We start from the raw sequence: 25,662 nt of genomic DNA, 5'->3' as shown, positions 1-25,662 counted from the left end.
TCCCCCTGCCCTTCCACCCATGCCGAGAGCCGGGAGCCGCCAAGGGCTGCAGAAGGGCCAGGTTTCTAGCGCGACCCGGAGGGTCTCCAGTGGGCGGCCGTCAGGCTGTCAGAGGGCGGGGTGGTGACAGGCCGGCTCTCGCCGGTCGGATGTGCCCAGGCAGCCCCGTCCAGGGCAGGAAGTCTGCCAGGCGCGCGGTCCCCATCCCCGCGGCTTCCGGGATCCCCGGGCAGGACCGTGTAGGGGAGTTAGGGTGCGGTTTCCGGGGGTGTGGAGGAGCCCAGGTGCAGCCCGCGGGCTGCAGGGCCGGGGTTCGGGGAGGGGGGACGGGGGCGGGCCTTGCCAAGGCGAAGGGGCGGGTCGGGGCGGGCCTTGGTGCCCCAGGAGCTGCCCAGCAACTTTTCCTGGATCTCACCCGGACGGGGGAGAGAAGCCTTCGAGACGGTTTCCGGAGAGTCTCCTGGTGCAAGGGTCCCTGTGCAATTCCGGAGCGGCTACAGTCCCCGGGGCAGGCTCAGGATGCGGCCAGGACAGAGAGGGGGCGCGCCGCTGCGGCTGGTGTTAGTGCTCAGTCAAGGTAAGCGAGGAGTTGGCTCCGCATGGGCTCCTAGAGGGACCTGCGCGGGTTCCGAGGGCAGGAGGGAGGGGTTATGTGGGACCTGGGTGCAGGTAGCGCGCATCTCTGCTCTGATTCCACGTGGACCCAGGCTCCCAGCCACCCGCAGACGGATGCAAAGAGACTCTCCATCCCCGCTCAACCCCGCCTGGTGTCCCCATTAAGGCATGTCTCACCCTGTCTGTTAAGCACCCTTCAAAGTCAACTCAATGCGAGCTTTGATTTTATGCGCACACACACACGCGCGCGCACACACACACACACGCATGTATAGAGAGAGTGGAGATTAGGACTCCTGGAGGTCGAGAGTTCTGCAGCCTGGCTTGGACAGGTGCCGTGCCAGACCCGAACCAATGGGCCCTGGGAATCCAGTTCTGGGCGGCAGCCTGCACCTCCTCGGCGTGATGCCTGGTGGCTTTACAAGAGCCTGGGAACCCCAGATGCTGATTTTTCAACCCACGGATGTGAATAATGGCCCCATTTCTTCAGGACGCTGCACTGATGTTTCTTGCCATAGGGTGCGTAGAAAAACCAAGCGCCTCTTAACTACTTGGCAGAGGGGGAATTCTTCCTTCCCTTCTGTCTTCCTCTTATTGTAACGTCGTCTGTTCGACGAATGTAAACTCTGGCCAGGAAAAGTTCTTTCCACTTTCTGGATCTTGGCAGCCACAGCAAGAGAAGTAACCGAGCTGCATCACCAGCTGCAGTACGGTGAGCGTGGGCCCGCGCGCCCACCGATTGCCTGACTTGTTTCGCACTAAGTGGAGAAGTGATGTCGGGGGCACAGGGCGGCTGTGCGACCATTATGCATCTGGAGTACCTTCTCCAGACGTTCGTCAGAGCCTAGTGTGTACTAACTTTAAGAATTATACTTATTTGCGGGGAAGGGGACGGGGGGCGGGGGTCATATTTGTATTTTGTGGTTTGCACAGCCATCAAAACAAAAACATGGTCTCTGATTTTCAAGTGTTGTTACAAAGAAGATAAATATTTCCTAAACTGTTTTTTGAGGCACTTAGCACCAGTCACTATTCTTTATACTGGAAAAAACCTAGTCCAGATGACCCTGTAGCAGTTTTTCCAGGTCAGAGAGAACAGAGAAATAGCCCCACCATTTGGCCGCCGTCAAAAGTAGCCATCCCTGGATTTTCTGTTGACCTTGTGTCTTGTGCTTTTTTCCTCGGCTCCCCAAGAGTGTTCTGAGGGGCCATCGACCCTAAACTAGGGCTTTCAGGCAAAATTGGATTCATATTGAAAACCAGGCCCTGGAATATCACAACCTTCCCAAGTGCTAATAGACATTTAATTCCAAGCTTTTCCTCTCTCTTTAATTGCCCATTATTAACAGAAGCTATGGAAACATAACATCATTTTTCTTATCTTGGAAGTGTTGAGGCTTGTTCTTTAAACAGTAGTGAGAAATAACTTTAGTGGAACATGTTGCTTTAAGGCACGAAGTCAGATACAAAGATTTTAACCTGGTATTAGTACATCAGGACGACTCAGTGTGAGCAAGCAGAGGTGATCTAAAATAACACATGTAAAAATATTTTGTATACTTATTTCTTCCTCCTGCTTCAGTTATTGGCATACTCAAAGAACAGATTTCCTCTTACTTCGGGATGATCATAATAAAGCTTTGCCATTTGAGATATTAATTGAGGTTCCCAGGGAAGCAACATCATTCTTTGGTACCACGTATATCCAAGATTACCATGAATAATTGAAATTTCTAGGTCAGTGAGAGCTGGAATTTTGTATAGCATTACCCTACATGTATAGGATTTTCGAGGATTCATATTTCTATACACACATATATGTTTATAAATCGTATGCACATACTATTGTGTAATCGAATACATACCTAAAATTAAAATGTTAAAGGTGTGTGTGTGTGTGTGTGTTTACACATCTGGCAAATTCTCCAGCATACATGCCAACTGCTGAAGAAACTTAAAATCCTCAAATCTCATTTTAACAGTTAGATTTAAATTTACTTTCCATAAACCTCCTCAGGTATTTAAGAAAAAGCAGTCTCATAGTTTAGTTCTGTATTTATCACCTTTCATTGCTTGTTCTTTTGTATAAGTGCCTACAATGACTGAAATGGTAATCGACAGGTTGAGGATGAAAAAGGAAGACCGTAACAGGCCTAGATGATCCATAAGCAAAATAATAGGTCTGCAGAAGCAAGAGAAACGTAATTTTTAAATGCCCGCCATCACTTACATTCTCTAGTATGTTGCCAGGCCAAAGATAGTTCTTCTAGGTTTCTTCTCTCTCTATCTCTGGAACCCTGCCCAAGAGTCACACCTTCTTTAATGAATATTTTCAAATCCTCTCCCTGACTTCCCCTCAGGCTGTGACTATTCTAATTTCTCTCATAGTTAGCAAGTCCTCCTTTTAATATGTAATTTGGCAGCTCTTTCTTCCTGAAACACCCTCCAACTCTGGCTGCTGTTCTCTCTGTTTTTCTCTTATCTTTCCAGCTGTTCTTTCTTAGTCTCCTTCACAGATCCATGTGTTTTGCCCAGTCCTTGTTGGTATTTGCAGAGTTCCATCCTGGAGCTTCCTTTTCATCCCACCAGTTCCCACTCCGCTAGTTACAGTTTGAGTCAGCATCTCCAACCAGACTTCTCCACTGACTTCCAGATCCCTATTTTCATCTGCTACCAGTATTTCCACTTACATGTTGTATAAGCACGTCAAACTCAACATGTCCTCAACTGAAGTCAACACTGTCTTCCAAAATTTTCCCTTAAATTGCCTTCTGTTGTTTAATGGCAGTATTCTCATGCAAACACTAAACCAGGAATCTTGTTTTCAACCTCACGGCCAGTCTCCAAGTTCTGTCCATTCTCCCCAGCTCATGCAACCTGTGCTACCACCCAGTTCGGACCCTTGTTTTTTTGTGTCTGGACGACTATAGTTTTTTAACTCGTTTTCCTTTTTCTCTGTCTATCCTCTGGTCCACTTTCCTCATTGTCACAAATATTATCTTTCTAAACACTTATCTATATCTATTTGCTCCTTGCTTCAAATGGTTGGTGGCTCCCTGTCTCACATAGGGTAAAGTCCAAATTTCTTGGCATGTCAGAAGAAGTCCTTTGCCATCTGGCTGTGGCCTAAATGTACAGCCCTTTCACTACCACACCCCTCTTGTACACTCTTACACATGGTACTCACACTACACTTATGCACACATAATACACCTTCCCCCCGCCAAAGCTATATATATATATATATATATATATATATATATATATATATATACCCTTCTGTGTTCTGACTGCACCTGATCATACCACATTTAGTGTAAGGATATTTTTCAAACTATTCTCTTAGCCTTCACCTCCTTGATAGATTTTCTCTCATCTCTTTGCAACTCATCATTGTCCCGTGTTACAAGAGACAACCCCATGTACAATTTTAAAGGAGGGAATCTCTCATTTTCCCTCCCTCTCTTTATCTTTAGCTCCTCAACAGCCTTTGACCACCCTCTGATAAAGTAACTCCCCTCCTCCCATGGCTCTCCAACTACCAGTGCCCAACCCTAACTAAGCTTTGATCTTTTAAATAACTGGTTCTCCAGCCACCCCTTGATTTAAATTCACAGATTGGAGCCCAGGATTTAGTATTTATAAACAATTACTCATATATTTCTGATGTATAGCCAGGTTTGGAAGTAACTGCTTAAATATTAGCACTGCACCTCCTTTTTCCTAACAAATTAAAATTCCGGCGTTGCCTGTACCACCTTGTTGTGAGATGACCACCAAGACAGGTAGATTTCAACATCAAGAGTCAGTGAATACGTCAGTTTGAATGAATTCCCTCTAAAGTGGGTGATGACTGCTCCTGTCTTAATGTGCGAATAGCCTTGGGCATATTAAAAGGGAGAAGTCTCTTAATGTAAAGAGATGAGCTTCTAGTGATGGAATTTTAGACATTCAGCAAAAGACACACATTCAGTCGATGTCTCAAAAGATAAAGAATTTCAAGAAGAATGGGGAAAATATTTGAGACCAAAGGTTTCATCCTGACATAATGTAAATGTTCCCACTGAAGTCACAAGCTTTAGTCTGAGATATTACTGAAAGAGTCAGCACTGCATAAGAAAGAAAGAACCGTGGATGGCTGTCACTCTGATCATTAAGTCAAAGACGTAGAGGGTTTTGTGGTTGGTTGGTTTGTTTTTCCTTTCAGTTGTTATGGTGACTAATGATTTACATGGAAGTGAACTCATAAAACTATGACTCTCTAAAGAGAAGAATCTTTACACCACAAATCCTGAGACACCTAGATGCTCTGTATGAAAGTGATTCCTATGATACCCCTTCAGGTGATCCACAGGTGCTTTGTTGATCTGGCTACACGAGGCAAGTGATAGGCCCAATGTGGAACCACAGGAAACCTGAAACGTGGTCCATAGGGGTTACAATCTTATTTGAAAATCATGTCCAAACATGAGGGATGGACACGGTCTCAGCCCCTGGAGGCTGCCTAACCAGATTTAGACCCTCTCATCCTCCTTTCTGACAGAAGTCTACTTACCAGGTTACCCCCATCCTCTGTACTACTTGGAGATCCAGGGGAGCTAGTCCTCTTGGTCCCATACCTCTCACCAGTGTCCCATGTAGGCAGGGACATGTAATGCAACTTTAGCCAATGAGATGTGGGAGGAGATCTGCTCAGGGATTTTGGGGAAAGAACTGTTCACCCCTAAGAGTGACGCTGGTTAAGAAATATATTGCCAGATCTACATGTGAAGCTTGGAACAGCTGTAATCATCTCACAACCATGATGTCAGCTAGCTTGAGAATAAAGCCAACATACTGGCCTAGTGGAAAGGCAGGGAGAAAGCAGGACCTTCATATTGTCTCTGAGTTTTTGAATTATTAAAATTTAGAGCCATCGCACCTCTCGATGTCATAAAAAACTTCCATATAATTTAAATTTTAATTATGTTGCTTTTTTTATGTTGTTGTATTGGCTATGTTTATATCATAGAAATGCAACATAAGTTCCTTTAACATAATAGTTGTCATATGACCTCATATAAGCAATTGCTAAATGAATGACACAGAACTAAATATTGAGTTCAGAGGATGGAGAAAAGTCACAGTGACATATTTAAGTGTCGGGTCTCCAGAGAAGTCTTCAGGGGGCAGGAAAGAATCGTTACAATTCAGATCTATTGAATTGTAGAACTAGAGATCACAAACTCCAGTTCTCTGCCTTTTAAATAGCTGTGGGTGATAATGATAATATGCTGGTATAAGATATAGAGTAACACAACCAGGAATAGGACCCAAGTCTTCGAGTTCTGGGTCAGACATTTTAGATGCTTGAAGAGAAAAGGAGAAGGTCATTATGCCCAGAACACATTTTTCAGGGTATTCACAGAGAGAGAAGGCTGAGAGGTTAGCAGACACCTAATGACGAAGGGCCTTGTAAACCATGGTAAGGAACCTGGATGCCATTCCAAGGACAATGAGAAGGTTTGGAAAGGCATTAAGCAGACAAGTGACAAGGTCAGATTGGCTATAGTTTTAGTTTTAGTTTAGTGTGACAATTGAGAGATGATGGTAATAAACACTCAGATAGTGGCAGTAGGGAAAGATAGCAGGGGACAAACTTGAAAGATATTAAGGAAGAATGGACAGGATTTGGTCATTGATTTATTATGGTGGCAATGAGAGAGGAAGAAGATATGACTAAAGCCTAGGTTTCTGATGTAGACAACCCAATGGGGTGCCGTTCACTGAGATAGGGAATGCTGAAGGAAGGCAAGTTAAATGCAAAAGATCATTAGTTCAGCATGACAGATTGAATTTGAGACATTCAGGTATATAGATTTAGTTAGCAGATAGTTATATATAGTGGTGTTAGCAACGGGAGAGAGAGCAAGATGGGGATAGAGATTTAGGAGTCACAGCATCGAGGGAATGCCTAAAGGAAGACATGGTATTGATGAGTCAGGCAGAGAGAGATTAGAAGATATCTTTGGCCATTACTCAAAGAAGTATCTCGAAGGGTTGGGCGAGAAAGAGGAGATGCTAAGGGAGAGAGAAAGAGCATCTAGAGTAGTAGAAAGAAGACTGTTGGAAGTGGGCACCACAGGAGTATTTTGAGAAGGAGGAGTTGGTCCCTTGGTTCAACTTCTTCACGAAAGATACAAGTCTGACAGCCTTGCGAAGGGCAGTGTCCATGGAGTGAAAAACGTAGGAACCAGAACAAAGTACGCTGAGGAGTAAGTGTCAGGTCAGGAAGTGGACATGGTGTCATCAAGTCTGGAAGTAAAAAAGAGGAGTGGCCAGAGGGACAATATGGGAGCAATTGCCTTAAACAAACATGGGAAAGACTTGCATAAAGATTATTATAATAAGTTTTTTTTTTTCACTTCTATTGCTTATGATACTGCATGATACACTTATAATTTTTGAAAAATTCCATTGAGGCATCTGTGTGCAGCAGGGTCCATAACACAAGAGAAACTAACCGAGGGGAGAAGGGGAGCGCTGGTGTCTGTGGAAAGGGCGCTATCACAGACAAAGGGCAGGGGGAAACGTGGGCGGCGCAACAGCAGCAGCTCTGCCCACAGAGGAGAAGGCACAGGTGATCACATGAAGGAAGGCCACGTAGGCTCTGGGATATGAAGTGGAGAGGATATTCACTGAGGAGAGAGTGGTGAAGCTGATCACGGCATGCGAGAAGGGAAAGACGGCGGCGGGCCTGTGGGAACGGGTACCTCCCACCCTCCATTGCGGCTGCTTGATCGATGAGGGGGCAGTTGAACACGCTTTTGCTTCAGAACATACCTATCACACTAAAGTAGTTATCGTTAATAAGCTTAGTGCTGTTTTTAGGGTGTGTAATATACAAAAATATTCCAATTCTGGTAGTAGAGTTACTATCAGGGCTTTAGTTAGATTTCCTAAAAAACAAAGTTCTAGAGCTCTTTATGTTTCTCCAGCTAAGCTTTTTAACTCTTTATTTTTAACGCTTTATAAAGATCCTTAAAATGATATTTTGAGAAATCATAGTCCCATGCAGCACAGAGAGTTAGTGTTGGTTTTGAAAGATTCTGCTAGTAAATATTAATGCCTTTTATTCTGTATAACTCAGTGGTGTTTTCAAAGCGTTTTAAAATGGTTTCATTTAGTTATGTAAATTATAAAAGAAATTAATGTCTATTCTCAATTTTGTTAAAGTTATAATTAGTCAAAAATGCTTATATTTGTGTTTTATTCCATCTATGGCTGCTAACTTGTGTACACATAAATTACATAAACTAACCAGTATAAACTCAAACAGCATATTTTGCTAATATTTTCAGGTCTATAGAATATTGGGACCATTCATAATTTTCAAATATATTTTCCTTCTTTTGAGAGAGTTGTCTGTCTGTTCTGTTGCCCAAATAGTTTATAGAAACTGTGCAGTTTTGTCAGTGAAGATTCCTACATTATTACTCCAGTCTCTGAAAGGGTAACTGCGATTCTTTCTTAAAGTGACTAGAGACAGTTTTTACTGCAGAAGCTGTACACAGCTCCTGATCACTGAAAGGCTTTCTGTATAAAAATGAGGTTAATGTTTAAACAGAGCAGAGGAAGTAAAAGAGTGAAAGACACTGTATTGTCAGTGTAAGAGATTATTTCATTGTGTTTTTGAAAAGTGCGAGCATAGCTATTGCGCCATGGATGCCATGAACATTGGCAGTTGTCATTCATTTGGAGATGGCCTTTGTCTGTCTTTATGCAGGCCTGATCTCATTTCCATGGATACCATGTAGAAATGCAGACTGAATACAAGCTGGCTTCTGGTCCATTCGGTCAGATAACTCTATTCCAAATCATTTACCAGTTTCCCCAGGCTCTTTAACCAAATAGCTACTTAGATTTTTGTAAGAGTATGAACACTGAACCTTCTGGACTATATAACTTTTCCAAAACCATATTCTAAATGCTAGTGCATAAAATAAATATTTCAGAATAATTGACTTAGTTTTCTGTGTACTTATTAACGTTGCTCCCTAGGGAAAAAAAGAAAAATTAAGCCTTGGAAATTACGATACTTTTATGTGACTTTTATTTTCCTTTCAATGTAAAAATGTAATAAATGTAATTTTAAAACTCTTAACGCAAGATCGAAAGATGATTAAATAAATAATTTATGTAAATGTTGTAGTGTTTTAGTCCATTCTAGTTGCTCTAACAAATTACCACTGTCTGGGTGACAACGGAAATTTATCTCTCACAATTCTAGAAGCTGGGAAGTCCAAGATCTAGGCGCCAGTGTGGTCACCTTCTGGTGAGAGCTCTCTTCCTGGTTCATAGCCAGTGGCATCTTTTTGCTAAGTCCCTACATAGAAGAAGGGGTTAAGGGGGGGGGGGTCTCTCTGGACCCTCTTTTATAAAACACTAATCCCATCATGAGTGCAAAGGCTAAGCACCTCTCAAGGCCCCGCTCCTAAAACTGGCATCGTTGGGGGTTAGGATTTCAACATTTGAGTTTAGGAGATGGGCAGGGACACAAACATTCAGATCACAGTACATGGTACTTAAGAAATCTCTTTATTATTACAGTATTTAACTTTTGCCCCAAATAATCAGACTTCATATATCAGTCATTTTATAAATTTTTTTTTGTTATGGCTCAAGTGAGATATGATTAGACCTTTTTAAGAGTACAAGCCCATGGTCTCTTACCTTTGTTCATGTTCTCTCTCTCTGAAATATAATTTAGTCCCCAACCCCTCTTCTGCACATCATTTAGATCTCAATTTCTTTGAGGCTCAAGCCTTCCCAACCCCTAATCCAGTCTAGGTGTCCTCCTCGCATGACCCTTTCATAACAGCTGTCACCTGTTTCAATCATCTGTTTACTTGGCTGTAACTTCTACAGATTGCAAACTCTAAAAAGACAGCGCTTATGTCTTCTTCGCTGTGCCAAGCTGAATTTTGTTGAGTGAATGATGAATGCATAAGACATGTATGACAGCTACTGTAACACAGATTAAAGGCACATTTTCTGAATGAATGTCAAGCTGAGAACTTCCTACTTCTTTCCAATTAATATATGCAAAACTCCCTATATTTGCAGGCTTTTCCGAATTTGTTAAAATATTCCTTCACTTGATAATTTTTTCACTTCTCTGACAAAGTTTGTTTGCTTTCGAAATGTTTCTCCTTTGTCTTGAAATGCCTAACTAGGATAGCCATTTTGACAAGTAACAAGATAAACAGAAGTATTAGGACAATGCAGACACCTTTTTACCCCTTTTCATATTCCGAATCATTTTCTGTTCTCACAGTTTATCTTCAACTTGATTCTTCTGAAGAATAGTCTCTGAGATCACCTTCCATCTTAATTATCATTATAGTCTCATGACCTAGCATAGAGTAAGTGCTCAGAAAATGATTGATTAAAAAAAAAAAAGTTAAAAATAAAACTAGAAATCTGGTAACTGTGAAGTAAATATGTTCATTTAAATATTAAACTTGATTAATATTGTCAGTTTATAGAAGCTATTCTTTATAAAGATGAATATTTGAATAGAAAAACGACACATACTATTCATCTTAGAAAAACTATATTACTTTTGATATTTATAAGTGTAAATGTAATTTTTTGTAGATATACTCAACATTAATATAAAAGTAAGTTGTTTATTTGTTTTCACTTGATATCTTTTCTACATACTTTTCCATATGGCTTCATATTTATAACTTTACATTAACGCATCCTGCCATGTCATGGTTAACTATTATCCCATTGTTGGGTATTTAGGTTGTTTCCTGTGTTTTTTCTCCCTACTGTAAATATGCTGGCTATAAATATCATTGTACAAGAAGCTTTTTCTTTCTTTTTTTTTTTAACTCTTGGACAATTTCCACAAGAGGCTTTACTTGGGCAAAGATTATGTGTATTTTTTAGCTCTTGTTGTATGTTCAACAGCATAGTCATCAGTAATGTATGAATTTACTAATTTTACCAACATTAGATTTTAGTTTGCTTTTTGTGGCTTTTTAAATTTTTTATAGTTTGATGAATGTAAAGTGGTGCTTAATATTTATTTTAATTCTCATTATTCCTATTCATTGGGGTATATTTTTTATGTTACGATTTTTAAATACCTATCTTTAAAATGTGTAGATTAGGATGTTTTAAAATTTGGGCCTAGAAAAAAACCTCAAGATTATCTCATAAATACCTCATTTTTATAATAACCATCTTTTATAAAATGACAAAAGTGCAGTGAGCTTTTCATCATTGCAAGATGCCCTTCGGAATTTCTTCTAAAAATTTTGTGGACAAACTTCCCTTTGTCACCTGTTGCCCTCAGACTGATTATAGTCCATTTTCACTTGAGGAGTAGCAATCTTCTAGTTAAAATTTCCATATTTCTATGGGTTAGAATTTTTTAGGGAGAGAGAGAAGACATTCTATTTGTCAAAGGACTTGACTTTGAGTGACTGAATTTGGAGATTGTTCTGGTTAGCTATTGCCATGTAACCAATCACCCTAAAACTTGGCTTAAAATGAAAACTATCCTTTGTTATCTATCAATGGTTTCCTAAGTAAGACTTTAAAAATAGCTTGGCTGTGCAGTTCCGGTTACTGTCAGAGGGTAGTGGCCTCTCTCTTTTCATGTGGTTCCTAAGGTGGTCTCTCCTCCATGGCCTTTTTCTAACCGTGACTCAGAAATTATGCAACTGCATTTATCCATCAAAACAATTACAAAGTTCCACCTAGATTCTATGGGAGAGAAGACTTATTCTGCCTCTTGAAGGGAAAATGGTCCAAGTAATTCTCAGACATGTTGTAAAACCACCCCAGTAACTTAACTAACTTGATGGTGCTTACAAAGCTGTTCATTACTTAGATCAGTGTTGCTAGATTGGCACTATTGATATTTGGGGCCAAATCATTATTTCTGGAGACAGAAGGTGGAGAGGTGGCCAGAGGGGCTATCCTATGCATTACAGGATGTTGAGAGGCATCATTGGCCTCCACCCACTAGATGCCGGTAGCCACACCCCCCCCCCCACACACACACAGTGTGACAAACAAAATTGTGTCCAGACATTACCAAATGCCCCCTGAGTGACAAAATTGTCCCCATTTGAGAACTACTATACTAAATAAACATATATTAAGCATATTTAATATTCATGGAATTATGGAAAGAACTCCAGCTCTGAAGGATAAGTTAAATCCATTTTTCTGGGTGAATTTGGATAAGTCACAAGCAAACTGTTCCCTACCTTACTGGGCCATTGGGAAGATCAAGTGGGATTATGAATGGAAAAGCAATTTGCACAGACTAAAAGCATATGTGGTTATTTTTTATAAAACTCTATAAACTTGACATTCATCCATTTTTGTCATCATTCATTTTTTAAGGGACCTTTACGGCATGCCTATCATATGGCAGTAGAGTGTCAGACACTGTGGGAGTTGAGAGATTCAAGGCAGCCCCTCTAGGAACTCTACTTTCCACTTCTAACACCACCAGTGGAGGAGAATGATAACACCTAGATCCTTACTGATTGTAAAATTCAACACTCAAAACAAAGACTTAAAAAAAAAAACTGTAATTTTTTTTCCTCAATGAATGCAAGGGGAATGTTGTACCACTATATCCCAAAAGCCGTTGTAAGGGTCATTTTGTGTTTTTGGTGTCTGCACTTTTTTAAAAAAGCATTATAGCCATAAGCCAGATATTACAGAGCTTAAGTCTGTACACAATGAGTGGTAATTTCCAAAGGGCCTATAATTTCTAAGTTTAGCTGCCTTTTTTTTTTTTTTTTTTTTTTTTTGAGAAGAGAAGGGAGGACTTTCTATATTATTTCTGCATTACTGTACTTTTGGTATGAAGACAATGCTATTGAAAATGATTTCCTGTGGCTCTGTACGTGTTCAAACGATCAAATGCGGCCTATGACTATTTTTCCATAGTCATACATATTCTGGGTAATGATTAGCTACACTTTAGAGCTTGAAGTCTATTTTCTTAGTTTCAAAGTCAGGGTCTGAGTAACCTCTACTTCCTGCTTGTGTGGCTTCCTGGAGAGTCCAAGGACTGATAATGTTTTCTTGGCTTTTGTGGTGTGTATTGAGTATGCCTCAGCAAAATGCAGCAATATGTCACCCTCCTATGCATTATATAGCAGTTCTCAGAAACTTAAGTGGATTCAGGATATGTTTTTCATGGTAGAGGTAAAGTTGGCATGCCTTTTACAATTTCTCAAAAAATATGCTGTCTTCAGTAACACACTATGATATTAATAGTTTTAAAAAAAAGTATTACGTGCTCATCAATTGCCAGGCATTGGATTGAGAGTTTTATATGCATAGTCTGGTCACAATGAAGAAAGCACATATATAAATCTATTCCACAGATGATGGGATGAGGAACATGCCCAAGGTCACAGAGCTGTTTGTTCTTGGGTACTATAATATACTCTTGGTCTTGCCCAGTATGTTGATTTTTCAGTTTAAAAAAAAAAGCTTATACTTCTAGCACTGGCATACTTCTGCCGCTCCATCACCCCAAAATATAGCCAATCTTTTTTGGGGGTTCTCCTATAGCTAGGTAAAAGTAAAGTTAAGTGTTCTCTAAAATTCTAAATAGAAACAAAATGTGTGCATATTTGTATGTACGTATATATATACATATTTATTAATGTATCTTTTAATCCATCTATCTACATATCTTATCAGTAGTCTGCATTCAAGCATCTTCCTTTGAACCAGTCCAGAATTCTGAGAATTTATATACTAACTAAACTATCTTTATTAATTTCCCATTATATGTACAACTTATTGTTAGGTGGAAAGGTGAAACCATCTTCAGTCTATTTGTTAATTCCATTGGTTATTATTGATCCACAACCATGTGCTGGTCTGTATTCCAAGTACTAGAAAATATAGCATTGAACAAAATAAACAAAATCCCTGCTCTTAGAGACGAAGGCAAATTTACCATAAAACAAGTGACACTTAAGCTGCAGAAAGCTTCACTGTGCAGGCCCCTTTCCATGTGTTCACATGGCCTGCTATTTTTATTAAATATACAAAAGTTAAGATTATTGATTTTTTGTACCCTAATATGTTTCAACGAAGACATCAACAACTGGTTAATAAACATCAGTTCAAAGAGTTTCTGTATTAATCTCTGTAACAGAAAACTTGAGGGACCTTGAAATATTGTAGCTCTTGTATGATAATAGCAAAGAATTCTAAACACTTACATGACATCACAAATAAGGAGTTATGAAAAAACCAGGAACTTAACTATAAATAATTAAAAAATTAAAAATTAGTTTACCATGCCAGAATAAAAATTGAATATTTTTACAAAATATTACTTTATAGAGTCATCCAATGAAGACTTGAACAAAAGATATAGAGCCAAAATCTGTAGGAAAAAGGTATAACAGAAGTATGTTAGGCAATCAGTAAAATGTATGTTATTTGCGGGGGTGGGGAGGTGGTGGCAGACTTTTTAGCTTTTAAAAATATAAAACTTGCTAGGATGACTTTTCGTGGTCTAAATGAATATTTAATTTTATATCTAAATTTACTTTGTAATTTTGTAGTATTTTCCTTAAAGAGCCACTCTTCCTAAAATTGTAGAAGCTTTAATCCCTACAAAATTTAGATCTCCCCACCTACAGATTCTAATGGGAGAGGCAGACAAATTTATATATATATATATATATATATATATATATATATATATTTTTTTTTATTTATATGTATATATATTTTTATTTGTATGTATGTATATTTTATTTATATGTATATATGTATATTTATATATATACACATACGTATATATGTCCATATAAACATATGAGGTAGTAATACTCTATTAAGAAAAATATAGCCAATTAGGGGGACAGAGAATACTGGGCAGGGAGTGAGAAAGGGGAAAGTGTTATTTTACATGGGAGTTATATGTTATCTCTAAGTCACCACACATGTAGTGACTTAATACAATGTTCATTTATTACCTCACAATTTCTGTGGGTCAGGAACTTGGACATGGCCTTGCTGGGGACCTCTGCTTTAGGATCTCTCACAAAACTGCAGTCAAGGTCTCGGGGCTGGGGTCTCATACAAATGCTTAACTGAAAAAGGATCCACTTCTGCTTATTCCGATTGTCGAGAGAATTAATCTTCTCCCAGACTGTTGGACTGAGGGCCTCGGTTCCTTGCTGCCTCTCAGCTGGAGGCTGCCCTCAGTTCCTTGCCATGTGGGCCTCTTTGCTTCATCAAAGCCCATAAGAGAGAGCTCTGCTAGCAAGATGAAAGTTACAATACTATGTAATATAATTGCAGAGGTGACATCTTATGACATTTGAGTCTGTGCTTTGAATCTTCAGTTCTATTGGTTCAAAGTCATAGGTCCTGCTCTCAAGAAAAAAAGATCACACAAAGGCATGAATAACAGGAGATGGGGGCCAGTGAGAGTCCCAGGCCACCCCAGGTAGTGAGGATAGTTAGCTCTGATAGATTGATGTTTTTTGATGCAGAATCAAGAAAGCAGTGAGAATGAACATGACGCTCTGTGGGAAAAATAACTATTTTTACAAAAAGCCTGAGGTCGGAGTGTGTTTAAGGAAGAGCCAGCAGTCCAGCTGAGTGAGCTAAAAGGATGGGGTAAGAGGCGAGGTCAGATAGGTGGGGGAAGGGATGATCGTGCAGCTATCTGGGCAAAACTTACACACGAGAACGGCTGGGTAACATTCGGAGGTAGTACACCATAATAAGAGATACAAATGGTGAGTATCAAGGGAGTTAGAAGAAGAGTGTGTGCGGGCTAAGATGTCAGAGACGACCCCAACCCAAAGTTTATAGAGAAGTGGTCCGTGAATAGAGATATAACAGAAGAAATACTAACTTCGGTTATGCCTGTTGTTTCCACACATTGCCCGGAGGTATGTACGTAAGGCATATCTTGTTACTGAGCAAGTTATTCAACAGGCGCTGACTTGCTAAATGCACAAAAATGCCACTGAGAGAGAGAAAGAGAGGAGTTTCTGCTTTTACATAGAAAGAATTTAGGAAGAAATAGAAAGTGAATCGAGGAGCTGGTGTTCCTAGTAGTTCTAGTTCTCTCAGCCGTTGGGAGACCGTGAGTCTAACTCACCCTCCAAAATCCTTATTATTATTTTTTTTTTTAAAAAAGAGAGAATCTATTGAGTTATTAGGAAGGACTAAGTTATAGTAAGTGGACTTAAGAAGCAATTGCAGTAGATTTTCATAGATGTTCATAGCCTGCAAGATCAAAACATGTGAAAAGGCCTCGAAGTCACCTAACTCCGTGCCACAGTACACCAAGGCTTGATGAAGTTGCTTTGTTACACAGTCCCCAAAAAACTTGAATTTTTTTCCACACAAAATATGAACCCTCAATGATAGAACTGTCATTAGTATATATCTCTCCTGTATTTATATATGTGCATCATTGTATTGACAAAATTGTCTTTGAAACTCAGAATAGGAAGTTGAAATTCTCTGCTATAATCTGATTTTCCCCTGTCTTAATCTGCTGGGACTGCCTTAAGAAAATACCACACACTGGGCAGCTTTAACAACAGAAATTTATTTTCTCACATTTCTGGAAACTAAAAGTCCAAGATCAGGGGGCCATCAAGGTTGGTTTCTGGAGAAACCTCCCTTCCTGGCTCGTAGACCACTGCCTTCTTGCTGAGTCTTCATGTGACCTTTCTTCTGTGCTTCTCACTCATCGATGCTCTCTCTCTTATTAGATGGACACCAGTCCTATCAGATTAGGGTATTACTTTTATGACCTCTTTTTACCTTAATTACCTCCTTAAAGGTCCTGTCTTCAAATATAGTCACATTAGCAGTTAGGGTTTCAATGTATGAATTTGGGAGGGATGCAATTCATCCATAACACCCCCTTAGGCTTAACAGTATATTAATAGGTTTATTTCTGGCTATGAAAGTGATGCACATATTTCTTTGATGTGAACAGAGAGTAATCGTCAAATAAATGATATATGCATATGCTGTAAAAAAAAGAAGTGGCTCAAATCATAAAACAGCAAATTATTACCTAGATATCAGCTGGAGTCTTTCTGCTTCTTAAAATTGAAATAAGATTCAAATCCCTATTCCACCCTTGTATTTCTTCAAACTTTCAGGAAATATCCATTGTCATTGTCATTTAGCTCGCAACTTCCTGGCCGCAGAGTTTTTGTTTCCACTCTGTCAGCCTGGTATTTGATTTCACCCTGTTGCAAGCCAATACATCAGCCTGTTACCGTTTCATGGATGCTCACAGATGTCACGAGATTCCGGAGTCAGAGAAAAAAGACTTTATTACTCACAGCACAGCAAGCGGCATGAGCATGAGCATGTTTACATCAGTTCCCCTTGCGCTTCCCCGTGAGGTCTCATGGTGACTATGTGAAGAAGTCCAAAAGGTGCAGGCATGCACAGGAGGGTGCGTTAAGGAAGGGGAACACTGGGCTTGGTAAACCGGCTGTTTTACAGCAAGAATTTGGCAAGCCTGCTGTTTTGACCTGGGGGGAGATATTACCTCATCCCTCCAGGCTGCTGTCTGCAAACACACCCCTGAGAAATGGCCCAGGTAAACAGCTGTCAGAATCTTTACATTCTTCACATACCTATATATTGAATTGAATGGTGTCCCGCCCCTGCAAAAAAAAAAAAAAAAAAAAAAAAAGATATTTCTGTGTCCTAGTCCCCAAAATCTGTGGCTATTACCTTATTTGGATAGAGGATCTTTGAAGATTGCGCCGTAGAGACTGTTGGTAGAAGCACGAACGTAGAGGCCACTTCCAGTACGTGCTCAGAGGAATTGAGGAACATGTCATTGGAAACTGGAGGAAATCTGTTCCTTGTTATATAGTGGCAGAAAATTTGGCTTTATGTGTCCTACGGTTGTGTAGAAAGTGGAAATTTCAAGCAACGAACTTAAATATTTAGCTGAGGAGATTTCCAAGCAAAACGTTGAAGGTGCGGCCTGCTTTTTCCTTGCTGAATGTAGCAAAATGCAGAAGGAAAGAGATAAATTGAGAAAAGAACTGTTAAACAGAATAGTACTTCATGATTTGAGAAAGTCTGAGCCTATCCAAAATATACATATATTAGGAGCCTCATTGGGAAAGTGTTTTCTGAAAAGAAGTCCAAGCAAGTGTTGGTGGAAAACATTTTGCTGAGCAGATTGGGCGTGTGATTCATAGACCCTCTCAGCCATCTCAGCAGAGGCCAGGAACAGAGAGAGAGTTACCCAGGAAGGATCTCTGGCGAGCTCTCTTGTCTAATGGCATTGTCCCCATGACAAACACAAAAGATTCACCAGAGTTTTAGGGATGTTGTCTCAGCAGAAATATTTCCATCTTGGATTGCAGGAGACAGAGAAACAGAGGCCTGTTCAGCTGGTACAGACTCAGAGGACAGAGCCTTAAGCAACAGAGGATTATTCTCAGGTGTTGAAACCTAATGGAATTTGATTCATGTTAAACTTTCTTGGTACCCGAGAAAGTTTCTAATTTCTCCCTTTTGAAATAGAAATGTCTATGGCATGCCAATCACACTACTGTATTTTAGAAGCAGACGACTTGTTTTCTAGGTTCACAGACCCATAGACAGGAGAAATTTTGCCCAGGACAGATCGTACCTAGTATCTCACCAATACCTGACTTAGATGAGAGTGTTTCTCCAGGACTATCGAGCACAGTTCCCTTGGGAATCTTTGCAGTCACCTAAGAATGTGTCCCCTGCCTTGGTGACTGCTGGGTCCTCCTGCTGTCCCTGTGATGCCCAACTTACTGTCCTGTTCTCCTCCTCCCACCAACACCTCTGCAGCGGCTGAGGACTGGTCCCCACCAGGCATGAGAGAAATGTGCTCCATGTCCTTAAAGCAATGACATCCTGTGCTTGCACTGTCATATTCAGGCCTTAAAGTTCACACACACACATGCGCACACACATACACAGACACAGTTGACTCTTAAACAACACAAGTTTGCTCTGCGTGGGTCCACTTATACATGGATTTATTATTATTATTATTATTATTATTAAATATATGGTTGTCCTTTTGTATCTCTGGGTTTCCCATCTCTGGATTCAGCACCCACAAATTCAAAAATAGTATTTTTGATCCGCGGTTATGAATCTGCGTAGGCAGAGGACTGACTTAAAATACATGTGAATTTTCAACTGAATGAGGTCAGCACCTCTAACCCCCATATTATTCAAGGGTCAACTATGTGTATATATATAAATATGTGTGTGTATGTGTGTATATATATGTGTGTATATGTGTCTGTTATGTTTATAAATTTAATTAATTGAGAATGTATTTTAACTGAGCTATAATTCTCGTGTAACATTATATTAGTTCAGTTGTACAACATAATGACTTGATATATGTATATATTGTGACATGATCACCACAATAAGTCTAGTTAACATCCATCACCACACATAGTTACAAATGTTTTTCTTGTGATGAGAACTTTCAAATACGCAATACGGTATCATTAACTACAGTCACTATGCTGCATACTACATCCCCATGACTTATTTCTAAGTTGGTAATAATATGCATACATATGTGTGTGTGTGTGTGTATATATGTATATAGTATATTTAACTTCTAGATGATAAAATGAACTCCATCATGATTTCATGTCATTACATGATTTGCCAACGTCTAATTAATAGGGGAAAATGAGGTCATTATATATACAGTCACATGTGGTCTTTCCAGCATTAGACATTGTAAAAGTGAGAGCAGTTTGACATCATCTCCCCTAAGCTTTTATAGTATGTTAGATAATTGGCAACATATTTAAAAAGCATTTTAGAGTTCTGCACAGTGGGGTGAGGTTCAACTGTTGACTGGAAGCACCAGTTTTTCTGAATGTCAGCTCTGGTTGTCTGCTGGATTCAGTTTCTTTTGCCTTTTATTTCCTCAAAAGTATAAAGAATTAGTGGTACATATGAACAATAGATGTTAAGGAGAAACTTTGCAAATGTAGACCTGTGTAGATTTTGCTACAGAGCATTTCAAAATCATTATTTGTCCTCTTACTGGCAGCACATATTTCTAAAAAATAATGAGCAGAGCTCTCTAGAGTAAACGAATTCACAGTAGAATGATTTTGGCACCTAGAGAGGCACAGTGACTACTTTAAGTCCCCAGACCCTCATCATCGGCTTCATTATTCCTTTGGAGGACTCTACAGAATCCGCTCCCAGAAGTATGCAGGCACGGTGGAAGGGCAAGCCCTTTTCCTCCATCCTTTTAGTGCCTGAAATAACAGACTTATGAAAGACTGTGCACTTTCAGTGCTACTCAGAAAGCGAGATTTTTGTGTGTGTGTGAAAACACATATTAAAGGAACGTCAGTGTCAGTTTTGAAAAGTCCACTCTGCCTTCAGTGTCTGCAAAGATAAATACTGATCTCCAACAACATGAAGCATAGTCCCATCTCAATAGAGAACATGAAATCCCAACTACTTTCTTTCTCCTGATGAAGGACTGCCAACATTAGTGCTATCAGTGTCAGAGAGGGAGACAATCAAACTTACTCTTTCCTTTATTCCCTTTCCATTGGAAACAAGGTTTTTCAAAAAAAAAAAAAAAAAAAAGTCTGTCAAGGCTTCATCTTTCTTAGTCTTTGTTGTTTTTAAAAATTATCATTTCTTGAGCCTTCAGAAGGAAGCATCAAGAAGCAAAACGACTTTTGACAGTTCACACTGGAATAAAAGAGATAATGACATCTTTCCTTACATTTTCATCCTCAAAAAATGATCTCTTCTGAAAGAAAATGATGTAATTTTCAGGGAGCTGCAATTTTTCTTCCTCCTTTGATGCAGTCAACCACACTTTTTCAGTGGACATTTCATATAGAGTCCATGTCAAGATCTTCTAGGAGATTCAGAAGAAAGAGAAGAGAGCCTTCAGACCCTGCATTCGGATGGCTTAGAGTCTTTGCATTAAAAAGAACAAATAGAACTGAAATTACTTAAGAATCCCCAGTAGCAATAAGTGGTTTAAGAAGAAAAGCTCTTGAATCAACAGCCCTGTGCTCAAATTCAGCCCTTATTCTTATCACTTTCCACTTGTGAGAAAACAATTAAAATACTAGGTTCCATCTCTTTGGCTTGCTTCTGAGAATGAATGAGATATGAATCATGCATATAAAGTAACTTAGCATAGTACCAGGGCCCCAAATAAGTACCTAAACAGCAGTGCCTACTATCTCTTGGTAAATTGAAAAGGAGAATAATTATTATATCAAACAAGCCTTTTTAAGTGGCCTTTGAAAATTATATTGCAAACATTCACAAGTTGTAAATATGAACTATATTTTTGTTTCTTTAATAGGCATTTTAAATTGTTGTATGGCATACAATGTTGGTCTTCCAGAAGCAAAGATATTTTCCGGTCCTTCAAGTGAACAGTTTGGCTATGCAGTACAGCAGTTTATAAATCCAAAAGGCAACTGGTAAGAATATTCTCCTCTTTATGATTTCAATAAAAATACTAAGTAAGTTTAATATTCAACTGCAATTACTTGTTCGAATTGATGCATGAATATATCATTAGTGGGTAGGCCTTAAATATCCTTAAATAAAGTATCTTCCATTGATAATTAATGAGATGATATAATGGTACTTTTTTAAAAACTGGATAGAAAGTTTTCTCTTAATATTTCACAGCAAAGTCATAATACCAGTTTTGACTATTTAATAGATGATGAATAGATAGCTGATAGCTGATAAATGTGTGTGTGTGTGTGTGTGTGTGTGTGTGTGTGTGTGTGTATGAGAGTGAGAGAGAGAGAGAGAGAGAGAGAGAGAGAGAGAGAGAGAGAGAGAGAGAGAGAGAGATGTGATAGATTTGTCTCCATTTCTTATTCTTGATCTGGTATCCTTTGAGCTTTGTAAATGTTCAACTAGTTGATGCTGCCTCTGGAAGGTTTCTAGATGGTAGAATTGTTTCCCAGATTTTCTCCTTCAGCAAAGCTATCTTCTGGCTTCATTTTAAGTCAGCCTTCTCTATCTCATGTGACAAACGGTTCTCACTAGCATCCATGCAAAATTCACAAAGGTACCTTTCTCTAGTGCATTTAGTATCTTTTACTTTTGCCCCCAAATGCCTCCAGTTATTTAATGCTGTGTAATGGTTACATTTATAAGCCACCTTCATGGATATGGAAATATATACCTCCATTGCTGGTTTAAGTTTTCCATAGTAATTATGAAAATAAACTCAGGAAAAATCAGATGATTCTGGAAGTTGTCATTAGGTAGAAGAGCCATAGCTTCTCTTCTACCACAGCTGATGCCCACGGGTGGACAGGAATCCTGCCACTGGAACCTTATCTCCCTGTTGCAGCAGAAGGCTCCAGACTCAACCTGGAGCTTCACATCTGTGATCCTGAAAGGCTCTTTCCAATGATTGAATGGGCTTTTGTTGGCATATCAAATAAGAGCTATAAGTTATAACATTTTTTCAATGTCAACTTATGTTTGATGCTCTAAAATATGGAATTCAAAGAAACATTTAGAATCCAAATTATTCACATTTTGGAGTATGCCTATCTATGATGGGGAAATGAAATGATATTATCACTCAAGAGGGTAGTGTTTCTCTAAAGGCATCATGAAGGAGGTGAATCATGAGGTGAGTCTTAAGGATGTGGAAGAATAGGTTGGAGAAGAGTACTAGCGAATGACAGAAGACCTGGGAAGCAATGTGTGTTGCAGACGGTTGCTCTGTCTTCTGGAAGGATAAGAACAGTATGTTCAGAAATCCAACGAGTAGCAATAACTGTCATCATTAGAGTGTGCATCTCTAACAAATATCTAATAATGCTTTGATAACTGTAAAATGTGGTAAAGGAGGCTAGAAATATATTATGGTTGGTATAGTTTGACATTGGAATCTGGCAGGTGATGTTGCTAATGACTCACAATGTTACATATCCAGCACGGAGCTGCAGATGGCCATCTCAAACATCTCCACTTTAATGTCTAATAGACATGTCAAACTTAACTAAAAGAAAATAAATATCTGCATCAGTAGATGAGGCCAAAAATTCTTGACTCCTCTCTTTCTTTCATCTCCTCCATATCTCATCCATTAGCCAGTCTTGCTGAACCTACCACCAAAATAAATGATGATGGACTTTGTCTCACCTTTTTTTCTACTGCCCCCTAATCAAAGCCAATAACTAGCCTTGCAGGTACTGAAGTGGCAGCTTCTCAGCCCTTCTCCTGGTGCCCGTTTACCCCTCTGTACTCTCCTCATTGCAGCCAATGTGAACTTTTAAATGTCACTCCTTAGATTAAACTCCTCTATTGCTTTCCATGCAATTGGAAGAGGTTAAAATTTCTTAATGATTCATGGTCTGGTCTCAGTTGGCCTCTCCTACTTCCTGTTTTACCCCTTCACCATCGTTCACTATGTTCTAAGAATTCTGTCTTTCGTCTGCCCCTTGAACACACCAGACACATTCCTGCTTCAAAGTTTCAGCACATTATTTTCTCCTGGAAGGAACAGTCTTCCGAAGATCTTAACTTGGCTGGTTGGTACTCATCTTTGTCTCAGCCCAAATGTCTCCTCCTCACAAGCTTGCTTTCAGAGTAAGCCAATCTAAATTAGCACTTCGCCAAGCCCAATCCCATCTGATCTTGAAAGCTAAGCAGCTCGGGCCTGGTTGGTACTTGGATGGGAGATCACCTAGGAAGACCAGGCATAAAAATCATAAATAAATAAATAAATAAATAAATAAATAAATAAATAAATAAATAAATAAATAAATTGTGCTTTGCCACACATACCAGTCATTCTCTAGCCTGTTATGCTGATTTATTTTCTGCATAGCAATGATATCTGAAATTATCTTTATTTGTTTCTATGCTCATTATTTGTCTTTTCCTCTGTCTTTGAGTATACTGACACCATTTTGTTCACTGGTGTGTCCTCAGAACCCAAAGTGGTATCTGGCATTGAGTAGGAATCAATAGTTATTTGTTGAATGACTGAATGAAAGTTCTATTCCCAAATGATTCACCCAAGCTATTCTACAAAGTGAACTATAGTAGATTGATTTAAGTATGAGCTGAACAAGACCTTTAGACATACTCTGATGGTGTGATTCATAAGCTTGGCCTTGCTGAGGACAACCTGGCAGTGAGCTTGTAGTTCTTCTGGGACAGGGTAACCCTAAAAGACAGAGTCACCATCAGTAATGGATGTATTAGAGATGATAAGGCTATCAAGGATTGTAAGGCATCTCAACCACTGGCTACACTGCAGGTTGGAAGTTGGATAAGACCAAAAGGGACAGAAAGTTGACAGGAGCCTAGCAGATAGATGCCTGAGAAAGTGAGAGTCACACATATATGCTTGTCTCTTCAGGATTCTCTCTAAACATACAAAATATTATTAAAAGGCAAGCGTATTAGCAGTTTATGGTGGATTCTGCTGCTGTTAGGGTTATGTCAAGACCAGGGTCACCAGATAGTTCTAAATCCTGCCTTGACTTTCTTGCGACATTCCTCAAAGATGAATAAACACAGGACAGTGGCTATTAGGAAACAAGGCACCACTCTAATATTGGCTGTGCTAGTGTTTTTAACTCCAGTGCAGTGTTTTCTGGGAGGGTACAGTATTAGGCTTTTCAAGGCCTTGCCTCCCTCAAGCCTATATATAATCACCAGCTAGTATGAGCACACCCCACCACCCAAGAGGAAGAGAAGGGAGAGTACGCATCTGGCCTGAGATGCTAAGCCCTGTGGAGGTGTCAGCAGGAAGGAAAGAGAACAAAAGCTGGCCTGGAGTGCCGAGCTGTGTCCTTTCACTGATCTGATTTTGTAAAGCAAAGAAGCAGAAGAGGCCAAGTCATGGACGTGATCTAATCCACTGCAGGCTGGATACCATGTGAGGTGCAAAGTATAAGACATAGATCTTGACATTAAGGAATGTGGAGTAGAGTCAGTGAGGAAGACTTATGTGAAGAGTAGGCAGCCATGAATAATGCTGGAGACACAATTAATCTTTAACACCAACCCTTTGTAGCTAGCAGTGTTTATGTTCTTTTAGTGACACTGGCTATATTATTATTCAGAGCTCATTTTCTCTTCTCGAGGCCTGGAGCACTAGAGGGACAAGGATCTCTCCTGATCTTTCTCTTTACAAAGGTACCTTGCTGTAGAGGACAGAGCTGTAGTAGGATTCAGGTGAGTGGGTTTTCTCACTCCAGGGCTAGAGTGGGTCACGACTAAGACAAGCAGCCTTCACCATGCTCAGGCTCAAGGAAAATAATAATACGACACTTGGAATCCAAAATTGCCTCTGTTTTGAGAGCTGTCACTGTGTCCTCCACTCCTAATTTATGACAATTGCACAGACGTTATGGAAGTGGAAGATGTGGAAGGACTGTTTAAACATTAACTTTTCTTCTGATATTAATCAAGTGAGCTTTGGGCACACACAGAAAGTAGGATTACTACGAATTTTTTTAATAACTGTGAATGTTTTCCTTTAGACCTTATGTACATCCAACACAGACACACACACAACTTTATTTTCTTTACTCCCTTCCTGCTTGTCCTGAAGCTGCTGCTTTGGTAGTGTTTTCCTTGCTTATTTTGACTTTCTTTACAATATATCTCATTGAGTTCCACTCCATCTCTCAGCCCTTTCTTTCTTTCATTCTAATAACTCGCTTACAGTTCTAGTCCAAGTTTTCTCAAATTATACTCTGCTATTTTTAAAGAACAACTTTAGCGGTTTCACATGTCCCATGTTTCTAAGAATTTATAGGCATATTTTCTATTGGGATCTATAAGATTTTAACAAAATTTTTTACTAGTTTTATTTATTATGCTTTTATTATACTGAGGAATTTACTCTAGAAATAGTAGTGACATGGCTTTAAGAATTCTAGAGCCTTTTTAACAGTGTCACATGAGCTGGATAATTTTAAAAGCAAGACTACCTCCAACGCACATCGC

General features: G+C 39.5%; 1 protein-coding gene across 1 annotated transcript in view; it reads left to right on the top strand.

Annotated features, from left to right (window-relative positions):
• The first annotated feature begins 362 nt into the window (after positions 1-362).
• The window catches only part of ITGA2 (integrin subunit alpha 2), an 82,869-nt gene continuing 57,569 nt past the window's right edge, over positions 363-25,662 (top strand). Inside the window, exons 1-2 of the mRNA XM_016142367.2 lie at positions 363-577; positions 21,023-21,143. Of these exons, the coding sequence (XP_015997853.2) occupies positions 520-577; positions 21,023-21,143 (179 nt within the window). The 5' untranslated portion in view covers positions 363-519. The remainder of the gene's footprint in view (positions 578-21,022; positions 21,144-25,662) is intronic.

Source organism: Rousettus aegyptiacus, unplaced genomic scaffold, assembly GCF_014176215.1.
Source record: "Rousettus aegyptiacus isolate mRouAeg1 unplaced genomic scaffold, mRouAeg1.p scaffold_m13_p_8, whole genome shotgun sequence".
NCBI lineage: Eukaryota > Metazoa > Chordata > Mammalia > Chiroptera > Pteropodidae > Rousettus > Rousettus aegyptiacus.
Note: the sequence above shows the minus strand (reverse complement) of the source record. Positions and strands in the feature narration are given on the sequence as shown.